At 39.3% G+C, this 26,389-nt stretch overlaps 1 protein-coding gene across 7 annotated transcripts in view; it reads left to right on the top strand.

The window, feature by feature from the left end:
- LOC120236343 (gamma-secretase activating protein) overlaps positions 1 to 26,389 on the top strand; it is an 84,395-nt gene that overhangs the window by 8,580 nt on the left and 49,426 nt on the right. For all 7 annotated transcript variants that reach the window (XM_039239102.1, XM_039239099.1, XM_039239098.1 and 4 more), the window contains exons 2-11: positions 2,471 to 2,547; positions 3,832 to 3,888; positions 6,325 to 6,394; positions 6,739 to 6,792; positions 13,230 to 13,318; positions 17,821 to 17,890; positions 19,073 to 19,122; positions 23,084 to 23,188; positions 23,417 to 23,476; positions 24,450 to 24,493. In XM_039239102.1, the coding sequence (XP_039095033.1) occupies positions 2,471 to 2,547; positions 3,832 to 3,888; positions 6,325 to 6,394; positions 6,739 to 6,792; positions 13,230 to 13,318; positions 17,821 to 17,890; positions 19,073 to 19,122; positions 23,084 to 23,188; positions 23,417 to 23,476; positions 24,450 to 24,493 (676 nt within the window). The remainder of the gene's footprint in view (positions 1 to 2,470; positions 2,548 to 3,831; positions 3,889 to 6,324; positions 6,395 to 6,738; positions 6,793 to 13,229; positions 13,319 to 17,820; positions 17,891 to 19,072; positions 19,123 to 23,083; positions 23,189 to 23,416; positions 23,477 to 24,449; positions 24,494 to 26,389) is intronic.

Genomic DNA, 26,389 nt, shown 5'->3' with positions numbered 1-26,389 from the left:
CAGCTTGGAGCCTGGAGCCTGTTTCAGATTCTGTGTCTCACTCTCTCTCTGCCCCTCCCCTGCTCACTCCCTGTCTCTCACTCTCTCAAAAATAGGGAAACATTTAAAAACAATTTTTTTTAAATCCTTTAATTGTAGAATTGAGAGGGATATTACTAAAATTTTGACCAAAATATGATGGTCAGTTAAGTTACAAGGTAAATGTTTTGTGTAAAGAACCTTTCTATCTTTCATCAAAATATGGCTGTCATGCAGAAAAGTACACAGATCAACAGTGTACAGCTCAGTTAATTTTCACAAAATGAAACACACCCTTGTAACTAGCACTCAGAACAGGAAAGAGAACATTAATAGAGCTGCAAAGGTCTCCTTCATGCTCCTTTCCAGCAATCACTCATCTAGCGCCATACATTCATTTTGCCTGTGTTTGAAACTTGTGTATAAATTAAGTCATATAGTTTGTACCTTTCTTGGGAGGGGGCAGGATCTGGGCTTGTCTTGCTCAGTTATTTATGTTGTACATTATAGCAAGTTATTATGACTGTTGTACAATAGTCCATTGCTTAGCTATTCCACAATTCATTCTTTGCTTGATGGCTATTTTGGGTTTCCAGCTTGGGCTATTAGGAACCACAGTGCTATAGAAATTACATGTGTCATTTGCTAAAATAAGTGTACATTTCCATTGCGATATATGTACAAGTACAGTTGCTGAGCCATGTATGTTCAGCTTCAGTAGCTACTGGGTTTTCCAATTTCTGTTCCTGTTAGTGTATGAGAGTTTTACTTGCTTCACATTTCTTGGCATCATGTAATATGAAAACATAATTAGTTAAGGACTTGTAATCTTTAGGATAAGTAATAATAGTAATAAGAATGTATAACTAATGGGTAGGAGAATGAAATATTAAGTTTTTTGCTTAATCCAGAAGAAGGCAAGAAATAAACAATTGAGTCACATAGAAAATAAATAGTAAGATATTGGGTTTGTATCAGTGGTATCATTGATTAAATGTAAATGGACTACATACTCTAAAGGATATTGCTTGTAAGACACATATTTTAGGTATAAGGACTCAGGAAGATGCATAATAAAAGGATAAAAAAAAGTTATGTAAGCACTGACCAAAAGAAAGCTGACATTGCTATCCTGTAATCAAAGTAAACTTAAAAGCAAAAAGAATGTATTCACAATAAAGGGCATTTTATGGTGAAAAAAAGGATTAACTAGTCCAGCTCCTGTTAAAAAGCTATGTATGATTTTTCAGGCACAGTCGTATGCAATTGTAAAAGCTTAGGGGTGCATGGGTGGCTCGGTTGGTTAAGCATCCAATTCTGGATTTCAGCATGGGGCTGCATGCTTATAGCGCAGAGCCTGCTTGGGATTCTTTCTCTCTATTTCTCTCTCTGTGTCTGACTCTCCCCCAAAATAAATAAATAAAACTTCTTAAAAACAAAAACAACTTTACCTAGCAGCCCTCATGGGGGGAAAGCTGCCCCCTCCCCAAACCAGACTTGGTGCATGCCAGTGCACTGCAGTTCCCGAAGGGAGTTAGAGTCAACTCAGGCCCCCCCTGGGTAGCCATCATCTTATCCATAACTGCATTCTGAGCTGGAGCACCTTCATTCAGTGGCCTCTTTATTAGGAGCTATCAGCACAGACCCTCTTGAGGTACCTCTGCTGAAACCACCTCAGCATGAAAAGGAGGGGAACCTTGCAGATATTTTTTGTCCACTCTGACTCAGTACTTTTCTACTCTTAGCTCTTCTCTCTCTTTCTGCCCTGAGAACACTGGGGTCAACAACACCGCAGAAGCCTTTTGTCGAGGGCTCCTTCAGCAGTGAGAGATTCCCAACCTCTCCCTGATCTACCCTCCACCAGCATGCCACTACATGGGAGAAACTAAACTGGGAAGTTAGTGCTTTCTCTGGTGTAGACACCTGCTTATACTATCACAGCAAGTGAGAAAATACTTGACTATTCCTTGCTTTTTATCTTATTGCTTTAATTGACTATTGGACACCTGGTAGCTCTGCTGAGTTCCTGAAAGGAACCAGGAAACTATAACAGTTCTAAATGTTTATGCCTCTCATAACATAGCTCCAAAATACATAGAGCAAAAATTAATAGATACTTACAATTTATTGAAGTGTAACATACACACAGAAAAGTATTTAGGTTAAAAGTATACAGCTCAGTGAGTTATTGCCAAGTGAGTATAGCAGTATACCCAACACATACTGCATTACCAGCACTTCAAAAGACTCCTGTGAGATACCTTGCAATCATTAGTCCTTTCCTCTTCCCTAATGGTCACTAAATAGATTAGTTTTGCCTGTTTTTAAACTCTATATAACAGAATTATCAGTATGCACTCTTTCGTATTTGGCTTTTCACTAATATTTTTGGATATGTTTTTAAACATTCCCTGTTAAATTTTAACTTTCTATTATTATTTTATCATTTCAGGTGTTTTAGAAAATAATTATGAAAGCTTACGTATACTAAATGTTGAAAGAAATGGAAATATTATTTATACCTATAAGGTATGTGTATATTCTCTTTTTTTATTGTGGTAAGATATGCATGACGTAAAATTTACCATCTTAACCATTTATATTTTTTTACAGAATTTTATGCTGTATTTTACTGAGGGGTAATGAATAAGACTTGCTGGCATTTAACTTTTAACATGACTTATTTTATGAGATTAAACAAGGTGACTGAAATTCAGTCTTATGAAATGTTTTTTTAAACAAAAATTATACACAGTATCTGACACAGCACTCAAATTTTTTGAATAAATGAACAGTTCCATTCTTCAGAGGAACAAATGCTGAGTGAAAGATATTTAAACCTACTTAATATATAAAGTTTTGATCTTTGAGAAAATATTAAATATGACTATATAATCTGTTTAAGATATCATCTGTTTTGAGACCTTATTTAACCTGTTTTCAATGTTCAGTGTTCTAAGGAATGAAAATTTAACTTTATTGATAACTTTACTATAGTAGGGAAACATGAAAGAATAATTTTAGTGCCAGTTTGCATAAATGTATTACTGTATTTTTTTTTCTTAAAAGTTATTTTAAGTTGGGGCACCTGACTGGCTCAGTCTGTGGACCATGCATCTCTTGATCTCAGAGTTGTGATTTTGAGCCCCATGATGGGTGTAGAGACTACTTAAAATAAAATCTTTAAAAAAAAGTTAGGGGTGCCTGGGTGGCTCAGTGATTGAGCATCTGACTTTGGCTCAGGTCATGATCTCACAGTTTGTGGGTTCGAGCCCTGCATCAGGCTCTGTGCTGACAGCCAGCTCAGAGCCTGGAGCCTGCTTTGGATTCTGTGTGTCCCTCTCTCTCTGACCCTCCCCTGCTCACGCTGCCTCTCTCTCTCTTAGAAATAAATAAAACATTAAAAAAAATTTTTTAAGCTATTTTAAGTTGTGTCTATGAGTATGCTGCATTTAAGGGAATTGTATGATTCAAAAAGTTTTATTTATAGGAATAACATGAATTGGTTTTAGCCACCCCCAATCTCTATCATATATATTGTGTTAAATATAAATGGAAGTATAAAAAGATTTGCTCCTTTACTACACTTAATCCTACTAGACAGGGTCTCCTAGACTTAGCAAATTGTACACTCTTAATTCATTTCACTCTTTGAGGCCCTATTTCTAGCTGAAACAGGTTTGGTCCCTTTCTGACCAAACCTTTAGAGTGCTAATTGCTAATATAGATTGAATTATTGCAGATTTAAGACTAATAACATCCTAACTTCCTAAGCAATGATATATAATAAATATCTGGTTAATTTTTTTTAAGGACAATGAGGGAAATGTCTTCTTTGGATTATATGATTGCCAGACCAGACAAAATGAGGTAAATATCATTATTAATTCATAGATTACTCTTAGTTACTTTATTGTTTTTAGAGTTTTTTCTTCTTTCTGCCTCCTTTTACTAGATACAGATTCTCAGTTTCATTTTCTAAATTTTTTTTTTGCCTTCTCTTCTCCCTTTTACCATCTCTTGGCACCATTATCTTTAAAAAATGAATGAATGAATAAAATGAATGAAGCGCAAGAACTCCTGAACAAAAACATCACCTGAGGTTTCTTAGTCCTTTGAGATTTAAGCAAAATTGGCTCAAATCAATTATCCAATATTCTGTAGGAATGTAGGAAGTCCAGTGCCTTCCTGAGATTTGTGTGTCTTCTCTCAGAAGTTTAGGATTTCATATTGACCTCTGGCTCTGTGTTCTCCTTAACCTTCACTTCACTTCTTAAAGATCCAGGTATAGAACCCAGCCTCCATTTCTTAAGTTTTCGCCAAACCACCCACAAGGAGCATTGGTTGATGTGACAGGCTTACCTAATTCTCCGTGTAAATACAAGGGAGTCCCTTTGTGCCTGCGTAAAAACAACTTACAAATATTAAGGGACTAAGAAGTCTAGAAATGTACCCACGCACAGAAGATTCTCCAAACATGTTGTTATGTAAAAAAAAAAAAAAAGCAAATTGCCAGAATAATATATTTCATTTATGTTTATAAAAAACTTTCAGGACACCTGGGTGGCTCAGTTGGTTAAGCATCTGACTTCGGCTCAGGTCATGGACTCAGGTTCATGAATTCGAGCCCTGCATCGGGCTCTGTGCTGACAGCTCGGAGCCTGGAGCCTGCTTTGGATTTTGTGTCTCCCTTTCTCTGCCCCTTCCCTGCTCATGCTCTCTCTCTCTCACTCTCTCTCTCTCTCAAAAATAAACACTAAATTTTTTTTTAAAAAAACTCTCAATAAAACTATGCAATACATATGCATAAATATATATTAAAGGCTTACTTAAAAAGATCTGGAAGGCTACCTAGTAAATTCAAAACATGTTTCCTTTTGGAAGGGAGTTCATACTGAGTAAGCATAGCAGGGAGCTTTGATTTTTTATTTGATGGTGTCTGTGTGTTTTAAACACTGAGACTATACTTGTGTTATTTTAGAATTAAAAGGGTAAAACCCTAAAAGTTAAGTGTATACAACCATGATTCTTCTTACTTATAACTTAGAATCCCTTGGAGCAAGAGTCAAAGGAAACCAAAATGTCTCACATGAATTGTAAGCCTTCCTTATTCACTCAAAGTCCATTTTTTCTAATCAAGCATTTAGTGATATCTCAACATTTTTCATCAACTTCTGGCCATAGGATTCTAGTGTATTCTTGGTACTTTTTAAATCTACCAGTACTAATTACCTTCCTAGTACCCCTGTCACGTGTTGTTTCTCTTAGCCTGTTCTCTCCTGAGGTCTAAGACTCTTGATCTTTTCTTACCCTCTGAGTGTACTGTAAGAGAGTTTGCCTAATATAACTGCGATTGTCTTCATTTCCTCAACCTGCATATCATATGCTCCTCCTGCATGACCATTTTCATTTTCTTTAATATTTAATAAGGAAATGGAATCTTGCTTGTTTCAAACAGCAAGAAAATTTAAAAAAATTAAGATTAAATAAAAACAGAAGATTACTTTGCCAAGACTCTGAATATGAAGTCTTAATAGGAGATGCACTTGTGATGGTCTCTTAGACATAGTTAATGATATCATGGTTAGGTAATTTGGTTAAAACTTTACTTGTCTCAATAATTATAAAAGCTGACATCTGAGTGCTTATTATGGGTGGCAGACGTTATGATAAGTGCTTTGAATGGATCCTCTCACTTGATCCTTCTAAAGATTTCATGAAATAGGTGTTATGATTTTTATTTTACTAATAGAGATTGAATAACTTGTCTAAAGTCACACGGCTTGTCAGTGGCATAATCAGAATTTGATCCTGTGTCTGGCCTGGCTCCAAGGTTTAGACTCTTAACCACTTGGCCACGTTGCCTCATGGTTAAGCTCCAGTGCCAACTATGGCCTATGATTGCAGACATTTTTCTTAAAAAATAATCTGAGGGGTGCCGGGTAGCTCAGCTGGTTAAGTGTCTGACTTCATCTCAGGTCATGATCTCGTGGTCCGTGAGTTTGAGCCCTGCATCAGGCTCTGTGCTGACAGCTCAGAGCCTGGAGCCTGCCTCAAATTCGGTGTCTCCCTCTCTCTCTCTGCCCCTCCTCCCCGATCGCACTCTGTTCCTCTCCATCTCTCAAAAATAAAAAGTTTAAAAAAATGATCTGAAGCTTCTCAGTGTGGATAAACTGGTTAATTGATGGTTCTTTTCTAAAAGGTCTTGCCATCCTGATACCAGTTTCAGAACTAAATGGGAATTTGAATTCTATAATTGTTATTTAACACAAAACTCCAAAGTAAAAAATAATTTTGTTTTAATAGCATCTCTATACATTTGAAAAAGACTTGCACGTTGTCAGCTGCTCTGTCAACAGTGAGAGAACTTTGCTTGGTAAGTTGAGCTCTTTTATTGCTACATGTCAAGAACTAAACTACATTTGTTGAGTTTCAAAGTATGGGACTTTTGCTATACTTGACTATTCTACAACAATGATTTTCTGGGAATAAATGCTCCTGGGAGATTAATTTTGAAATAAAAAATCTGTGGAATCTATGTATAAAAAGAGAGAGAGAGGGAAGAAGGGAGGGGGAGAGAGAGAATGCTTTCCGCATTACCTTATCATCCACAGACAGATTTTTTTTGAGCCCTCACTTATTTCAGGTATAAAATGGTAAACTTTAACCAGCTGTTGCATGGATCACTTGCTAATGGATTATTTTTTCTTTTTCCATTAGCTGTGAGTTTAGTTCATTCTACTAAAGAAGGAAGAAAGAATGAGCTTCAACCAGGTATGACATTATAGTTTTTAGTGCCTGTTGAAAGATAAAGGTTTATTAACTAAGTCAAATTTCAAACATCTTTACAAATAGCTTTAACTCAGAAGGAAAAGGCAAAGGTCATGAAAATGTTTTTTATCTTTTTCAAATAAACAAGAAAGCACAGAAAATAATGGGACGGTAAATAGTAGAAGTATTAAAAAAGCATTTAGTACCTGCGGACTAAATAAACACTGAGAATATGCTAGAACCCTATGGTTCAGAAAGGGTTGGTGTTCCTTCAAGAATACCATTTTTATTTGTCTTAACATCTGGTGAACTATTGAGCAGTACATAATACATTATGAAGAGTCCACCAATTCTAAATAAAAGTTCCCATTTGCCAAGGCCACTTTGTAGTTTATTATCTATGTGGTACTCCCCCTGCCCCCCTTCTTTTTAACTTTCTATGTCATCCATCTGTCCAGGACTCAACAAAGAAGTGCCTGCAGTGGGTCAGGCCCTGTGCGTGATGCTGGGGATGCAATGTTATGCAAGACAGGTGTGGCAGTTGCTATCATGATGAGCTATAGAAACTAGTGGCAGGTGGGGTGTCCCATGGAGCATGGGTCCCCTCTTCAAAGGAGGGCAGTAAGCCCAGTGGGAGCAGCTTTTCAATTTATCAAGAGAAGTATGGACCTTTATGGAAATTTTTAATTTAATTAAAATTTTTTAATGTTTATTCATTTTTGAGAGACAGAGCGTGAGCAGTGGAGGGGCAGAGAGAGAGGAAGACACAGAATCTGAAACAGGCTCCAGGCTCTGAGCTATCAGCACAAAGCCCGACATGGGGCTCAAACTCACAAACTGTGAGATCATGACCTGAGCTGAAGTTGGATGCTTAACCGACTAAGCTGCCCAGGAACACTTAAGATTTTATTTTAAATTTTGGTTCAAATATTTTTTTAAAAATTCCTCTCAGGCACTGATAACCAACCTTACCTGTGGCTGATGTAGCCCATGGACTACTACCATTTTTCAATCTCTGGTGAAGTTCTCATTTCAGTCTCTTATTATTCTGATCGTGCAGCGCTTCCCATCTGTTGTGTATTCAGGACATAAGCTCCTTTTGTTAGCAGAGTCCTCACTCAGGCGTATTCTCCTGTGTTTGTGTGTGATGGAGAAACTTGATGTGCCTTCCTCCCCCATGAGGCTTATGAGGCAGTCCTGGGTTCCCATAGAGTCAGCTCAGAGGGTCAGGAGAACCAGAGTTGGGTCTGGATGAGATCTTCTCAGGGACCTCAGCACAGAGTTTATGGGAGATGCTGCTGGGCAGGAGGCTCACCTAGAAACCTCATCATCTGTATTATCCATCCTTGCCTTCCCTCCTGTCGTGTTACCCTGAGACCCACAGCAGCCACTTCCCTCTTGAGTGCCACGTCCTCTTGGCAAACTCTGCTCCTCTGAGCATGAAGTGCAATGCACACTTCAGAACTGATGAAACTGGACTCGCTTAAGTGAAATAGGATGTAAGACATTGATGTCCTGACCCTAAAACAAGGCTTGTGACCTCGATCGCCTTTACTTAAGAAGAGAAAGGCTTCATCTCTTGTGTTTCTCCCAATCACAAGCCTGGGCATCTCTACAGAACCTTGGATTAGGTCCCTGCGCCTAGGAGGGACCTTTTTGGCCCTATTCCTGTTAGCCTCTGGAATTCTTTCTTATGCTGGTGAACCTAGTAGAACCTATATTCTTTACATGAAGTTACCATCTGTGCCTGATTGTCACACAGAACAGTGGCAGTTATGCACATTACAAAATGTACTTTCAGACCAACTTCACTGTAAATTTTATTAAGTTAAATCCTATTCAGATATGCTTACTCAGTCTTAAAGTTTGATGCACTTCTGGTGAGATCGTCTGATCACATCTTTAAAAACACCAGAACGAATGTTGTTAGGTACCGTACTGGCTGCCTCATGTTTTATACCTTCTCAGCTCAGTTTTCATACCTGCCGCCACAATAAGAACCAACCGACTCTCCCCAAACATCATTGGACAGACGGCACCTTAACTCCACTGCTCTGCCTGCTTCTTGCTTTGTGCCCAGAGTCCTTGGGAGATTCTGTCTGCTACCTGCCTGTGTGCCACCTGGAAGCATGGCTGGAAAGGATTCCCAGTAGCATAAGCCGTTACCAATGAGGGGCCAAGGAGCTGAAGGATAAATACTCTCCTTTCCATCCCTGACATAGATCTTTCTGAGGTGCATTCCATTCAGGTCAAATCCCACGGTGGTCGTGAATTTGATACTGTTCCATAGAGTGGTGGATTCTTCTTCCTGTTTCATGCTGCCCACTCCCTCACGCCAGCCCTCAGGGCTAAAGTGATCGTGTCCCCTGAGATTACTTCTTGTCTTAGTTTGGGTTTCCCCCTGAAGTAGAGTCTGAGGCTAGTATTTGAATGAAATTTGTTTGAGGGATGGTGCTAGGAAATACAATTAGAGGAGTACTTAAGCAGAGATGTGAAAGAAGGGAGGGAGCAAGCACATAGCTGTGGGGAAAGCACATTTCTGGCTGTGACCACAGCCAGCATGAAGGTCCTGAGGCCAGACTGTACTTGGTAGATTTGCTGATCAAAGACAGTGAGGAGGTTAAAAGGGAGGGGAAAAAAAAAAAAAAAAAAAAAGGATAGTGAGGAGGTCAGTGAGGCTGAATGAAAAGGGGCAAATCGTCAAGAACTAAGGCCAGAGGAAAACCGGGCCAAGGTACAGAAAGATCACGGAGACCCTTATGAGGCCTTCGTTCAGTTAAGAGTTCAGAAATGATGTGACCAGAAAGCCCTGTAGAATCTATTATAATGTTTTACCCTTGGAGCAAATATTTTGGAAAGCCTTATTTTATCTGCCCATGAATGACCTGATAAGCCATTCAGTTATGAAATGTGGTTTGCCTGGAGGTGTTGTTTAACACACTGTTGCTTACAATGAGATTTTTCCATTGTGAGTGAGACAAACTGTCACATCTTTCCTATGAACAATACAGGGTTCTTTGGTCCACGTATTTTACAACATGGTTTTTATCAATAGTGCTTCTCTTCTTGGCTGTGGCCATGGCAGAGTTAATGTTTTGTTTGGAAAAGAGTAAAAGAAGAAGTGACTAGCAGTCAGTAGACCATACAATTTCTATCTCAGGGTCATGAGTTCAAGGCCCACATTGGGCATAGAACTTACCTGGGGGGAAAAAAAGATGGGGAGCCTGAGTGGCTCAGTTGGTTGAACATTCGACTTCAGCTCAGGTCATGATCTCACCGTTCACAGGTTTGAGTCCCACATTGGGCTCTGTGCTATCAGCTCAGAGCCTAGAGCCTGCTTTGGATTCTGTGTGTGTGTCTCTCTCTGTCCCTTCCCCTCTCTCAAAAATAAAGAAACATTAAAAAAAATATTAAAAAGTTATAGAAGAAAGAATTGAAGGGCCCAGCCGCCCCCTTCACCCTCCTCTGTGGAATTGCATTTGCCCCAAGGCACAGTAGATCCCCACTGGGCAGCTATTGAGGTGTCTACACGTGTTGGGCCCCAATGCCAGAGACTCTCGTGGGGCCCCCTGCATCATTATAGATAGTTAAGTGCTGTAATGCTGTGGAGCTGTGCTTTGGTTCAAGAGCTCCAGTAACCAGAGCTGCTTCAGAACCAGGCCCTATTGGCCTTTACCAACTTCATCAGTCCTTAAAGTCTGATGCACCTCTAGTGAGATTAAATGATCACATCTTTAAAAATGTTAGAATTTTCACAGCATGTATCTTTACCAGGTACTTTTGTCCACTCTCTATCCTCCCCATGCTATGCCTAACCTTCTGGCTTTTTTTAAATTTTATTTTTCAATTTATTTAAGCTAACAAGACAAAACAGTTCACCTATTTCTCCCATTCTCCACCCCCCACCTCTTGTAACTGCTAATTTGTTCTCTGTATCTATAGGCATGTTTCTTTTTCTCTCTTTCCAAGAGTCCACACCTAAGAGATACCATACGGTGTCTTTTTCTGACTGATTTCACTTGACACAATGCCCTCAAGGTCCATCCATGTTGTCCCTTTTGATCCCACTGTCTCTACTTTCTGTGATAGCTACATCCTGCCCGGGTCTGGCTTGCCCTTCAGTGAGACCCTCCTTGTCTCCCCTGAGATCTGCATTCTCTAACTTCTTAAGACAACTTTAAGTACTTCATGGAATCATGGGATTTCATGACTGAAAGTGATTGTGGAAATGATCTGATTCTATAGTTCTTGTGTTTTTAATAACAAGGCACTGAAGCCTAGGAGAGCTTCATCCTTTCTAGTTGACTCTAGAACTGATATCTCTAGAGTCCTGATCCCAGGTGCATCGTGTCACACCATGAAAGCACATAGTGTGTTATTGAGAGAAATTCCTTTTACACGATTACTCTTATCATTATGCTGATTATATTAGGTAAGTGTCTGGACTGCCCTAAAGAAGGGAAAAATTAGTGTGGGGAGATGGTTTCTGTCCTTGAAAATCCTCCCATTTTAAAGTCAAGTGAATTTAGTTGATAGCTGGTTATCAAATTCATTGCCAAAAAATCCAAATATGAGTTGATTCTTTACTTTTGCAATTACAAGCTTCCCCTACATGTCCCATGAAAAGGTGTTTTTTTTGTTCCCCAAATTAGAATATATAGACTTTTGGGGCAAAAGATAAAAGAGCCAAATGTCAGCTTGTAGTACTTAATTTATTAATTTAGTTATACAAGCTTAATATAAAAAAACATAATAAGGAAAATTGTTTTTTCTCATTGTCACATTTCACAAAACATTTCTCTTTTTCTTTTCAAGTGTCATTGACACCAATGTTTTTCTTATTCCTAGAACCTTTTTTTTTTTTTTGAGTGATCAAACAGATTCCCAAAGCTCCTGACCTTTACCTCTGTCCCAGTTATTAGAAGTATAGTTCTTATGAACTGATCTATGATCGTGTCACTGGGATTTTGGGTTTTTTAAAAAAAATTTTTGTTAATATTTATTTATTATTGAGTGAGAGGTTGCAAGCAGGGGAGGGGCAGAGAGAGAGGGAGACACAGAATCTGAAGCAGGCTCTGGGCTTGAACCCACAAGCTGCAAGATCATGACCTGAGCTAAAGTCAGACACCCAACCAACTGAGCCACCCAGGTGCCTCACTGTCACTGGGATTTTTATCTCAAACTATAAGTACTGTTGACCAAACAATGTTTGATTTTCATTTGTTCTGTTCTTGTATATTTCGGATCCCACATAATAACTCATTGTCTTGTTGTTTTCAGTAATCTTTAAAAGGCATGTTTACAAAGACTAAAAAAAAAAAAGTAAAAAAAGTCCTTACAATTGTGAGGCCATATCCCATGAATTGTTTTACATTCTTTGCCTTAAGAAAATATGTTTACTTATTTATTTTTGAGAGAGAGAGAGAGTGGAAGAGGGAGAGGGGCAAGGAGAGAGAGGGTGAGAGACAATCTCAAACAGGCCCCGGGCTCTCAGTGCAGAGCCCAACACAGGGCTCGATCCCCAGGAACTGTGAGATCATGACCTGAGGTGAAATCAAGAGTCAGATGCTTAACCTAACCGACTGAACCACTCAGGCACCCCTACCTGGGTTTTTTGTTGTTGTTTCTGTTGTTGTTGTTTTTTTTAAAGCAATGCTGTCAGACTAGTTTCTTAAATAGTGAAAACTGGCATTGATTCAGTTCCAGATTGCTGTGCTGTCTCCAAATTTTATATTATTTTTCAAAACAAAGTCATTGAAAAAGCATGAGAGCATAGTAAGTTTTTATAAGAACTCAGATATAAGACAACTCCTTCTTCTCTGAGGCTTAATCTTAGGGGAGGGGAATTTTTGGCCTAAATGTGGATATCTGTGGTAATCCCATTCTGGCCTGTTTCCAAGGACTTCCTTTTAAATTGCTATCTTTTAGGACATTTGCTACAATGTGACACTGAGGAAGTAAGTGGGTCTTTATCAGGGTAGTTCCATCATGCTTCCCAAGGGAAGCCAAGCCTCTGCCCTCTTAGTAGGCACTCTCAACTGTAGTGTGTTCGAGCTTCAGAAATATCTACATTGTCATACACAAGCAGTATTTGCCAGAGTGCTGCAGGATTGGAGGGGCAGATAATTGAGTTGTGTTTGCTTAGACTTAGAAACTCAGAGGGCCTATGACGTTGTGCTATGTGGCTGAGGGATGGGTAGGAACCTGTTCCTCTCTCCATACATATTGCTTTCTCCTTCACAAGGTTTTCTCTGTCTGTTGTGGGTTTTAAGAGCTGTCAAAGTAAATTTTAAGAAAATTACTTTTCCCGTTGAAATAGCTAATACAGCTATTATTAGGTAATACAGATAACGTTTACATTTTCAAAGTTCAGACGCAAGTGGAGAAGATCTTGAATGACATTCTCATCTTCATTACTAAAAGCCTCTTTTCCTTTGTAGGATCGAAGTGTTTAACTTTGTTGGTTGAAATCCACCCTGTTAACAATGTGAAGGTTCTAAAAGCAGTGGATAGCTATATTTGGGTGCAGGTAAGTGAGGATGTCCATTTATCACTCATCTCACTAATCAGAAGGCGTGAAACTTAGAGGCAATGGTGCTTATAAAGTGTTTTCACACCCATTATCACCTTTAATCCTCAAAGCCATCTGGTAGATGGGTATAGTTGGAATTATCAGCTCACCTTTTGCAAACACGGAAATCAAAACAAAACCTAGTTCCTCTGTCTCTGTTATATCATGGTTTGTAATGTTCTTACATGATAAAATACTATCAAAACACATTTAAGGTAAGTTTATTTTCTTTAACACCCTAAGGTAAGTTTAAAAAATAGTTTATTTCGTGTATTCATATAGTTGATGGAGTAAATATGATTAAACAACTTAATCACTGAATTTGTCAGTCTATGAAATGGTACAGAAGCACTGTATGTACAGCGTGGGTGGACCAGATCTAGTCAATCTTCATTATGAGCACATTTTGAATTTGTAAGTTGCCCTGCTCACTAGAATCTGTAACACCAAAGTCAATGCCCATGGTGCCATCGCAATTATCTGCAGACATGTGCAAAGTGGTGAAAAATTTGTCATTCAGCTGAGGTTGAACGAGGTGACACTGCCTTCTTGATTGAATTCTTATACATAAAGAAATGCCATTTTTGTGATCTATTTAGCACCATGATTTTCACCTTTTTGGGTTTTTTGTTAGTGATTTTACTCTTTCAAATGTCCCCCACACATAGTACTGAAGTGCTGGCTACTGTTCCTAAGCTCAGAAAGGCTGTCATCTGGTTTGAGAGAATATATGGGTTAGGTTAGCTTCATTAAGGCATGAGTGCTGTTGACCATGAGTTCACTGCTAATGGATCAACAATATATATTAACTAAGATGTCCTTTATAAAAACAGGAACACACATGAAACAAAATTGTGTATTAATTGGTTGGCAGAAATGTTGTGACCAGGCAGGAGCCTATCCTTGTATTTCCCCTTGGAGTAATGGCTCAGCATTCAGTATACGGTGTTTGTGGTGACTCCATAGGATCCAACTGCCACAGGTGACCTTGAACTGCACGTTCATGCGGTGCTGTAGCATGATTTCCTCATGTAACCTGAATGATCTGCTTTTCCTTCCACCTACTCCCAGCCTCAAGCCGGTGGGTCTCCCTCCTGCAATGTGCCAGGAGAGGGACCTCTCTCCCATCCCCCCGCTCAGGTCCTTCACTGGGGTCCACTGCCTGCTTCCAGCTCTTAGCTGTATTCTCCCTCCCCCAGGAAGCTGCTATGTTTACACTGTCATCAGTACAGGGGTGACTGTGGGACAGACTACACTTCCCTTTTCTGGACTGTTCTTTTGGCTTCCTTAGCATCTCCACCCAGAGCTGAGTAGGCAATGGAGACATTATTGAAGGATTAGGGCAGCTAAGGGGAATTAGAGGACATGAGGGGAAAGGGTTTTTATAAGTATATATACTTGCACAGCCTTGTGAATGCATTAACAAGTACTGAACTGCATGCTTTAAAATAGTTAAAAAGGTGATTTTTTGTTATACAAATTTTATCGTAATTAAAAGCAATTAATAGTACATGATGCATGACTACATACATTAGGCCAAAAGGAAAGTCCCTACCCAGATGAGGTAAAACTTGAACCTGTCTTGTGGACCCATCTCTGTGCCTAGCCCTGCTCCCTGCTCCCTCATTCCTATGCTTCTGGAGGGAGAAAATCCTCCAAGCCTCCATCCAAGGCAATCCCCTACCTCCTTTCTCCCTCCTTCTCCCCTTCAGAGAAATGCCATTCATTGTCCACTGAATTTAGTCTTTTTTTTTTAAAATTTTTTTTTTTAATGTTTTTTTTTTTTATTTATTTCTAGGAGAGAGACAGCATGAGTAGGGGAGGGTCAGAGAGAGAGGGAGACACAGACTCTGAAACAGGCTCCAGGCTCTGAGCTGGCAGTCAGCACAGAGCCCGACGCGGGGCTCGAACCCACGAACTGCGAGATAATGACCTAAGCGAAAGTCGGACGCTTAACCGACTAAGCCACCCAGGCGCCCCTGAATTTGGTCTTGCCCTGAAATCTGTCTCCCTTTTCTTATCAAAACATTCACGGTGATCTCTGGTAGTACATTTCCCCAAGTCTATATGTGCAGCCTTGACCTCCTTCACAGAGACAGTAGTGGGTAGGGTTTGGATCCCAACCTGGCACCTTTTGAGAATCACCTACCGACATAACCTGCATCTTCCACGTATTTCCAGATAGCCACCTATAGTGCATATCTTCCAACTGAATATTAATAATAATCAGAGCCTAGCTCCATATCTGTGAAGATAAATATTTCCCTAATATGATGTAATCTATATAGATTTCTACGCACACTGCCAAAAAACCCAAAAAACCTTGTATGCTTTTATTGAGCTGCGTCTAAAACCTGTTTGTCTGTCTATTTTTATTTTTGAGCGTGAGCACACATGCAAGCAGGGGAGGGGCAGAGGAAGAGGGAGAGAGAAAATCTCAAGCAGGCTCCACACCCAGCACAGAGCCCAACATGGGGCTCAATCTCAGACTGTAAGGTCATGACTGGAGCCAAAATCAAGAAGCAGACACTCAACTGACTGAGCCCCCCAGGTGCCCCTGAAGTCTATTTATATTCTCATTCCTAGGCCTTGCTCTAAGGCTCCCTCAGACTAGAAAGGAAAACCACCATCACCTAAATGGAACTTTTAAAATCATGTTCTCAGTGATTGCCACACAAACACCAGGCAAAGGTTTAGAACCTGTTAGCACCTCACTCCAGGTCACAGTCCTAGGCAAGCATGCCTTGGCCACCTCTGTAGTGTTCTGTAAGACCATTTCCTTATTTTGAGGCACTGAGTGTTGGCTCTTCCATTTTCTGTATGGTGGCACTCAGCTTTGCTTCTCGTCAACTCCAGTACACACAGTTTACTGTTTGATGTGCAGTTTCACAAATCAGGACATAGTAACTTCTATGTTATTTTCATAGCTGATTTCTGCACTGCTGTCTATTTTATAATTTTGACGTTTTTGCCATGAAGAATGGTGTATTGTTAATGTTCTGTTTTTCAGTAGTAAAAGGGAAACTTGACTACAGACAGTTTAAAAAATTTTCCAGTTCTAGGGGCACCTGGGTGGCTCGGTCAGTTAAGCGTCCAACTTCGGCTCAGGTCATGATCTCACCGTTGGTGAGTTCCTGCCCCACATTGGGCTCTGAGCTCACAGCTTGAAGCCTGGAGCCTGCTTCAGATTCCGTGCCTTCTTCTCTCTCTCTGACCCTCCCCTGCTTGTGCTTTCTCTCTCAAAAGTGAATAAATAAACTAAAAAAAAAAAATGCCAGTTCTATTTTCATTTTGTCATCCTGAGAAGTTAGAACACCAGGTAATACATTTTGTCAAAAATTTTCCTAGTCTTTAGAAGGGCTGCTGATTATAAAACAGGGATGTAAAGAGGTTACGTTCTCTCATGATGCTTTGAAGTTTGGAGGGAAACAACAAAATTCAGGGGTGGATGTTATCTCGTAAGCGGTTTCTCATGTTACAAAATGAAACTGCTGATTTATAATCACCCTTTTGATGATGAAAGAATTAAGTCACTGGAGTCATCCCATGACCTCTTTTCCCTCATCATCACTGCTGGTGACATCAGGCTGTTGTTTCAGGCAGGCTGCTTTGTCCTGTGGGCTGATCTGGGAGAGCACAGAGAAGGAGCAGTGGGGTGGATAGAGCCTTTTCTTCCCCGCGGCAGTCATTCCATTATTTGAGGCTTGTAAATCCTCCACCACATGCCACATTGTGACTCACTGTTCTGTCTTGGAAAGTCCCGCGTTACGTTATGCTTTGTCTCTTGGATGTGGGACTTTGGAAGTTGTAGGAGAGCTTACGTTTACTTGGTCGTCAAATTAAATACTAGGATTCATTGCACAACAGATATATTGATCTCTTTTTTTTTTTTTAATGTTTTTATTTATTTCTAGGAGAGAGAGAGAGAGACAGCGTGAGCAGGGGAGGGTCAGAGAGAGAGGGAGTCACAGACTGAAACAGGCTCCAGGCTCTGAGCTGGCAGTCAGCACAGAGCCCGACGCGGGGCTCGAACCCACGAACCGCGAGATCATGACCTAAGCGAAAGTCGGACGCTTAACCGACTAAGCCACCCAGGCGCCACATATTGATCTCTTTTTTTTGTGCGTGCAAAATAGAACTTTCTGTATAGATGTTGTTGATATTGTTTCTGATTGGCTTCAGAATCACATTCTAGAATAGGAAGCACCATCTCTAGAAGTAAGCTCATACTTAAGCCTTACTATTTAAATGAATTGTGTTGGACCTGCCATCAGTTTCCCCCTGGAAAACTGAACTCCTGAAAGTGTTTCATTTTCCTCCTTGTTTCAATCTGCTATAAATGATTCTACGGGCCCCAGTACCTTCTAGGGTATGTAGTAGTATAGCAGTCAAACCTTCTGTAATATTTGTGTAAGCAAGGTAGTTGTTGCTTATGATTTTGATTCGTTTCCTTTTTATAGTTTCTCTACCCCCATGTGGAAAGTCATCCTCTTCCAGAGAACCATCTGTTACTGATTTCAGAAGAGAAATGTAAGTATATCCTTAGGTGGTATATACAAACTTCATGAAGGGCACATCTCCTAGTGAGGTGTGGGACTTGACTGAATCTTCTAGATGTTCACTCACCAGCACTGAAGGTCCAACTGACCTTTGATGTTCATTTCAGATCTAGCACTCCTGTGAAAGGGCATTTCCTTTTCCCCCAACTTGTCCCCTTAGGCTCTGCTCTGTTTCCCCATCCCAGGAACGATGGGCTCCTACGTGCATGGATTTCTGTGTTTGTTACCTGGTAGAGTGTAGAACAGTGGTGGAGGTCATTTTATCCTTCTTTAATTCATCCTTCTTTAGGATATCTGTCACCTTGGATGGAGAAGGGGGAAGGTATTAGAAGCCAGAGGAATTTGATGGTAGACTTTGAGGACCCATACTTGTTCAGATTCAGGTAGAGGCAAATAAGATTGGGACATCCTCTAATGAAGTTCCCACTTGGGTGGGGAGGGTGGCAGAGAAAGGGTAAAATCCACTGGTGGAACTTACCCAGTAAGCCATCTTTCATGTTATAAAGTGAAACTGCTGATTGATAGTGGGAAGGACAGGCCTGAGGGTGTTAGGTTCATGTTCAGTTTCTTTGCTCTTGACTGATTATCTATCTCCCATTTTTGTAACTAGTCTGCCAGAAGGTTAAGTATGGGTGAGTCTAGATTGCTTCCTGAGAGAAAGGGACCATTCACAAATCCACCTAAATTGCTGAGAGTTCTCTTATTGTGAAATTAATCCCTATAAAATTACCTCCCAATATCTTGTATAATGAGGCTTCTCATTATTTTCATACGATATTTTCAGATGATATTTGGAAATTGGAGATAAACCCTGCCAAAGGAACCCCTGTTAGTTCTAGATAAGACTGGTGGTGCAGGGGAGGCCAAGATTTTAGGGACTCTAGGGGAGCAGAAGAGTTAAATGTCTCATCCATTGTTGCTGTCGAGGAACAGAGTAAATGCTAGATTTGTCATAGACTGTGGAGGGAGGCTGGAGACAGGTGGGTTTTATTTTCACTTACATTACAAAATTGCTGCCTGTGACAATATTATTTTTCCATCCAGTTGATTAATCTGCATTGCTTTTATAAATAAACGTTCACCACTGTTAGGTGTAAAAAAGTGCTCGTGATTTTCATAAAGGTTAAACTGTCTGTTGTTTCTCTTTTTAAAGATATTGAAAAGTTTCATATCCAAGTCATCCAAGAAGATGGAAATAGAGCGGTAAATATTTGAAATTTCTTTTGCTTCAGAGTTTTTTCCCACAGAGTGACATTTCTAGACTGTTATGAATAGAGTAATGTTATAGACACAAACCACTATTTGTCACCTTTCAAATTACAGACTTACTGTTGTAACATGTGAAATAATGTGAGATCTATGAAGGGGTTAATTATCTCCTTTTTATCTTGATCTCATTGTCCAATCTCAGTCTCCTGAGATAACTCATGACAGCCTTATGTGACTCTTCCCACACCTTTACTTTGCTCATACAAACATACACATATGAAGGAAATCAGTTGTTTTTACCAAATAGAACTATAATATATATTATATATATATATTTGCCATTTTTGTTTTTGCTTTGTACTTAGTATATCAGGGCTCTCCCTGTAGGTTTTTAATTAGAAATGTAACTTTTTTCTCTAATTTTTATACATACATAGAATAAATGGGATCATAACATACATGCTGGGGGATTATACAGTTCAATTTTCTTTCCTTTTTCTTTTCTTTCTCTCTCTCTCTCTCTTTTTTTCTTGTATGCTACTTCTCCCTTGTGTTTTCATCTCTAACTTTTGTCTAAAACCTATTATGTATCCTTTTGTGCTGTTCTTCATACGTGTATATGTCTCATCCCCACCCCTGACACACCCAGGGTTTGTTTATTATTAACTCCTTCCTCCTACAACTTTGTGGCATTACCTGCAAGTCAACCTGAATACGTCAATTCATTCTTTTTAGAAGCACATAATAGTCCCTGGTGTGGACGTACGCAGCTTCTATCATTCTTCTGTGGATGGGCACTCACTTCATTGCCACTTTAAAAAACTCTGCTTGTGTTACAAATCATCTCAAATATTTTTTTTATAGCTTTACATGTATCATACACATATTTTTTTGGGTTAAATCCTCAGGGAGGGATAATTGGGTTGATGGATGTATGCATTTAATGTATTTCAACAGATTTTGCTAGATTGCTTTCCACAACACCTTGTAACAATTTACAGTTGTACAAGCAATGTGTAAGGGAATGCTTTCTACCTATACCAATTATAGGCACATTTGCCTTTTATTTATTATTTTTATTTTTTTAAGTTTATTTTTGAGAGAGAGAGAGTGCAAGCAGGGGAAGGGCAGAGAGAGAAAGAGAGAATCCCAAGCAGGCTCCATGCAGATAGGGCAGAGCCTGACACAGGGCTCTATCCCATGAACCAAGAGATCATGACCTGGGCTGAAATCCAAGATCAGAGGCTTAACCAACTGAGCCACCCAGGAACACCTGCATTTGCCTTTTAAAAAGAATTTCCAGGGGTACCTGGGTGGCTCAGTTGGTTGAACATTGGACTTCAGCTCAGGTCATGATCTCATGGTTCATGAGTTCGAACCCCACATCAGGCTTGCTGCTGTCAGCCTGTCACGCAGAGCCCGCTTCAGATCTTCTGTCCCTCTCTCTCTGCCCCACTTTCCCTGCTTACGCTGTCTCAAAAATAAAGATTTTTAAAAATGTTTCCAATTTGATGTGTTTAAGTTGATATCATTATTATTTTAGTTTGTATTTCCCTTAATGTTACTGGCTATGTGAATTTGTTTTTCTGAAAATTGCTTAATTATATGCTTGTCTATTTTTCTATTGAGTTGTCTTTTTCTTGATAATTTATGTAACATCATAATATATTATTGGTATTAAAATTATTACCTTCAGTATTTAAATAGTCTGCGTCAAAATAATCTTCTCCAAGGATTTTAATTTTAAAGTTACATGAACAACATTGAAATGAAAAATGTCATTTATTAATTATGTATCTATGATTGAAACCTCAGCTCAAGAGGTCTGGCTGGAAAATGACTAGAAAGTGTGTGGTTGGAGCTCTGGGCCACCAGTGGCATGGATGGCAGGGCACTGTAAGGGCTACTGGTCAGAAAAAAGGCCAGAGAGGAAAGGTGAAGGTAGAATCCCAAAGCCAGCAATGTGAATTTAGAGGAGAGCATCCTCTAGGATTTCCAGTTCTGTGAAATAAACAAGACTAGAACTGGGTATAGACAGAGGACTGCCTGGTTAGAATGAGAGATACTGCAGAGTGAGGACCTCTGTCAGCAGCCAACACAGTGCAGCCTCAGCACTCCATCCTTGCGTGCCCTTCTGGGAAGCATCACTGCCCTTATTTTTAAGGGCTTAGATGACAGTGTCTTAAGGCAGTGTGCAGTTCCTTGCATTCATCACAACATCCTGCAGTAGGTAGGCAGAATTATAATTATGTCCATGTTTGCAGAAAATACAACCAAGGCTCACAGAGGTGAGGTTACTAAAGAGAGGGGCGAAATTGAGATGTAAACCTGGGTTGCCACACTCTGATGATCATGTTCTTGTCAGTATATTCCTTTATCTGCGAGTCCCCAAAGCTCTCCTAATTTAACATAGAAAAGTGGGAACAAGATGGGTTCCCCAAAGCTAAGAATCTTGTTGAGAATATAAAGGTGTTGCAGGGGAGTGCAACTGGGCTAGACTTACAGAATTAGTTAAATGCTAACTGTAATAGAAATACGCCAAAGTATGAGAATGTAGAGAAAGGGGAACCATCTTGCACTGTTAGTAGAAATGCAAACTGGTGCAGGCACTCTGGAAAACAGTGTAGAGGTTCCTCAAAAAATTAAAAATGGAATTACCCTATGACCCAGCAATTGCACTACCAGGAATTTATCCAAAGGATACAGGAGTGCTGATTCAAAGGGGCACATGCACCCCAGTGTTTATAGCAGTGCTATCAACAATAGCCAAATTATGGAAAGATCCCAGATGTATGTATATATACATATACCACATCTTCTTTATCCATTCATCAGTTGATATATATATATATATATATACACACACACATATATACATATATACACACACACACACACACACACACTTATACTCACATACAGGAATACAATTCAGCGATGAAAAAGAGTGAAATCTTGCCATTTGCAACAACATGGATGGAACTGGAGAGTATTATGCCAAGCAAAATAAGTCAGAGGAAGACAGATATCACATATCACAGATATCACTCATATGTGGAATTTGAGAAACTTAACAGGGGAAGGTAGGAAAAATAAGATAAAAAGAGAGAGGGAGGCAAACCATAAGAGACTCTTAAATACAGAGAATAAACTGAGGGTTGATGGGAGTGGGGAAAACGGGTGATGGGCGTTAAGGAGGGCACTTGTTGGGATGAGCACTGGGTGTTACATGAAAGTGATGAATCACTGGATTCTACTGCATGTTAACTAACTTGAAAATTAAAAATTAAAAAAAAAAAAACTATGCCAGAGTCCCATAGGAATAAAGAGGTGGTGAGCTTTGCCTTGATCTTGGGGGAAGGTTAGGGAGAGGTTTGTACAGGAGGCAATGCTAAGTTAGGCCTTGAAAGATGAGTAGTTAAGTATTGCTTGAAGGATGGGAAGTATCACCATACTCATTGTGAAGAGATAAAGGTAAGAAGCATGACATGAATAGTTTATGGCAGGTCTGGGATCATTGCCCAATACTCCCCACCCCCAAGCCTGAGTTTTTCCCTTGGCATCACAGCTGCTTCCTTTGGTAGTAAAGTCCTTTTGTCTGCAGATACCTCAGTGAATTAGGTACAGAATGGGAAGCTCTGAATCTTCTATTAGCCTAGGTATTGATTTGTGGTAGGTGTGGCCTTGCCTTCAACAGCCCCGGCCTGTCTGGCAAACCAGGGACAAGAATAATATTATTTATTATAGAGTGTTTGTGAGGAGTAAGTAATGAAATAATGCCTTAAATCTTTTCTGGAAAGACTTTCCATGTGTATGTGTTGGGGGTAGGGGATTGCTAAAAATAATCCGTGGAAATATTTGTATGTATTAGAAAGATAAAATATGCAGAATAATAAATCTAGATATAGTCTCCTTAGAAATAGTTACTTATTTCTAAATCTCTTTGCCTCTTTAGGTAATTAAAGACTCTGGTCATCTCCCGAGAGAGAGAGTAGCTGAGGAATTTGTTTGGGCTCAATGGGATATGTCAGAGCAGAGATTATACTACATTGACCTAAAGGTAAAAATGAGTCCACTGGCCTCCTTTTACAGGAACAATTTAATCTTGACATTATCATTGTTACAATTATTGCATTTTAATTGATGGGGAAGTCAATGAAGGTTTATTAAAAATATGAAAATGTTTTCATTACTGTTTGCTTCTTGGTTACTTCCCCCCCCTTTTTCTTTTTTATTAGTGTTTTGTTATCTTTTAAAATTGTAATTTGTTATTTATTCTGTTTTCTAGAAATCAAGGAGTATTTTAAAATGCATCCAGTTTTCTGCTGATGAGAAGTTTAACTTAATGGTAAGTCCAGAGAATGACTGGGGCTACAGGAAATTTTATAACACATGGCCTCCTTTGAAAGAGAGCTGTTATCAGAAAGAGCATCTTAGCCTTGTTGTTGTGTTAGTCACTTGCATGAGCAAGTAACATATCTTAAGCCTTCAACTCTATAGTAAGTACAATTAGTATAGGTGATTAGGAGAGCACATAGGAAATTTCTGCTAACTGAATGTCTCTCATTAAAAAAACAAGTGTATGAGTGAGGACTAGTGGAAGGTAATAGGTATGATCTATAGTATATAGCTCTAAATGTTTACAAGTCATGTGACCCCAAAAGACTTGTGCGAATGGTGGATTTGAGTGTGGAGTAAAACATCAATGAGAGTGTATGATCTGGTTAGTAAAAATCTAGCATCACTGTTGGCAAAGCCATATGGAATGCTAGTCTAGTGATGAGGAATCATAAGTATCTTTTACCTGTGATGGTTAGAATGTTATCCTTCTTCACTAGGATTAATATTGGTGTCTAATATAAATTGATATCAGACCATTACAAGAATTTCATTTACTCCTCTTTCCTTTTTTTTTTTTTTTTTTTTTAACTCACTCGTTCTCTTTCTAAAGACACCCAGTCTTTCCCTCCGGGCATGGTCATCTCTGTCTTGTAAAAGTCTACCCCTACTGACTGGCTTCTTGTATAACCCATTTATGATACTCAAATCCGAGGCATAGTTTGCCAAGTATTAGTCCTTTAAGAAATAAATATACATCAAGCTTGTGATTGTATATAAACTCCAGAATATTCCCAATGGACTCCCTGTGCTGTGGTTTTGGGAGATAACTTCTGAAGATAATGATGGTTAAATAAATAGGTGGTTCATCAATAGGAAAGCACAGCATTGTCAGGCTTACGCTGGGCTTCAGAAATATCAACACTTAATGTCATTTTTTGGTTTATTTTCTCATGATTTTTTTTCTCGTGATTCTTTGACAGTTTGAAGCACCATTGGATATAACATTAAGTGACTCGGGATTTAAGTAAGTTATTCATAGATTACTGCTAATTTTTGTAGAAACTTGTGGGCAGAGTGATTATATTTATACCTAATCTGTGGTGTACAGATAAAAGGACAGTTCAGTATCGTGTGTGTGTGTGTGTGTGTGTGTGATCTTTTAGATTTCTGTCCTCCATAGGAAATATAAACAACTTTATCAAGCACGAACACAGGGTTTTTCATGTAAGTCAATCATATTGATTTTTGTAGCCATTTATTTCTGTAGGATGTTTCCATTTATTTTGATCTGTGAAAGTCCTCTTCTCCCTGTGATCCAATAAAAGGATTTGATGAGTCCGCGAGGGTTGCATTTAGAATCCAACATCAAAACCCTTTCCTTGTTGCCATCAAAGAGGATTGCAGCTCAGTTTTATCTGTTTACTATTTGTCTTTTTTCCTTTTTACACAAAAGGTGAGCTTTTTCCCCTCGAACTGTTTTACACATAGTAAAAACATGAATACTTTTGAAAAAATAGACACAAGCCTACTAGCACACAGAAGAAATGAAAGCTGTCTTGAATTAGACTACTGATAATCCTAAGCTGTTCTATATTGCAGTAGCTTTATTTCATCACATATGAACACTTAGTTGTGCTTATTTTGAAACAGTGTATGCAATTCTCTCATTAGAATAAAGTTATATCACTTTCAACTTCTTTTAAATATTTTTTTTCTCTATTGCCAGGACCATTGGTGATTTTTTAAAAATTCTTTTTCTAATGTTTGTTTATTTTTGAGAGAGAAAGAGAGAGAGAGAGAGAGAGAGAGAGAGAGCATGAGCAGGGGAGGGGCAGAGAGAGAGGGAGACACAGAATCTGAAGCTGTCAGCACAGAGAGAGAGAGAGAGAGAGAGAGAGAGAGAGCATGAGCAGGGGAGGGGCAGAGAGAGAGGGAGACACAGAATCTGAAGCTGTCAGCACAGAGCCCCATGTGGGGTTAGAATCCAGTGAGATCACGATCTGGATAAAGTCAGACACTTAACCGACTAAGCCACACAGGTGCCCGCTGGGTTTTTTTTCTTTATTACTATTTTATAGAATTTCAAACACAAAGGCCCACGTTATCTACTTAAGTTTCTCAGGGACAAGTCTCTACTTTGGTGGGTATGTTATAGATGTTACTATCCTTTATGAGGGAACTTTATTTTTTATTTAAAAAAAATCTTCCTATTAGGGGTGTCTGGGTAGCTTTGTCAGTTAAGCATCAACTCTTGATTTCAGCTTAGGTCATGATATCATGGTTCATGGAATTGAGTCCCACATTGGGCTCTACACCAACAGTGTGGAGCCTTCTTGGGATTCTCTCTCTCCCTCCCTCCCTCTCTAAATAAATAAATAAAGAAGCAAATAAATATAAAGCAATTAAAAAAATTCTTACTAAAAGTGTAGTTGACACACAATGTTATGTTAGTTTTAAGTGTACAACATAGTCCAATATGCAATGCTCACTGCATTAAGTAAAAGAGGAAACTATTTTTAAGTTGATTTATTTATTTTCAGAGAGAGAGAGCAGAGGAGGGTCAGAGAAGAGAGGGAGAGAATCCCACACAGGTTCCACGCTGCCAGCTACGGAGCCTGACACAGGGCTCGAACTCACAAAGTGTGAGATCATGACCTGAACTGAAACCAAGAATCTGTTGCTTAACTGATTGAGCCACCCAAGAGAACCAACTTTTATTTTTTATTTATTTATTTATTTATTTATTTATTTATTTATTTTTAACATTTATTTATTATTAAGAAACAGAGAGAGACAGAGCATGAGCAGGGGAGGGGCAGAGAGAGAGGGAGACACAGAATCTGAAGCAGGCTCCAGGCTCTGAGCTGTCAGCACAGAGCCTGACACGGGGCTTGAAACCACAAACTGTGAGATCGTGACC

The sequence above is a fragment of the Hyaena hyaena genome, unplaced genomic scaffold, assembly GCF_003009895.1.
Source record: "Hyaena hyaena isolate Hyena2069 unplaced genomic scaffold, ASM300989v1 scaffold_152, whole genome shotgun sequence".
NCBI lineage: Eukaryota > Metazoa > Chordata > Mammalia > Carnivora > Hyaenidae > Hyaena > Hyaena hyaena.
This window is presented reverse-complemented; position numbering and strand designations above follow the sequence as displayed.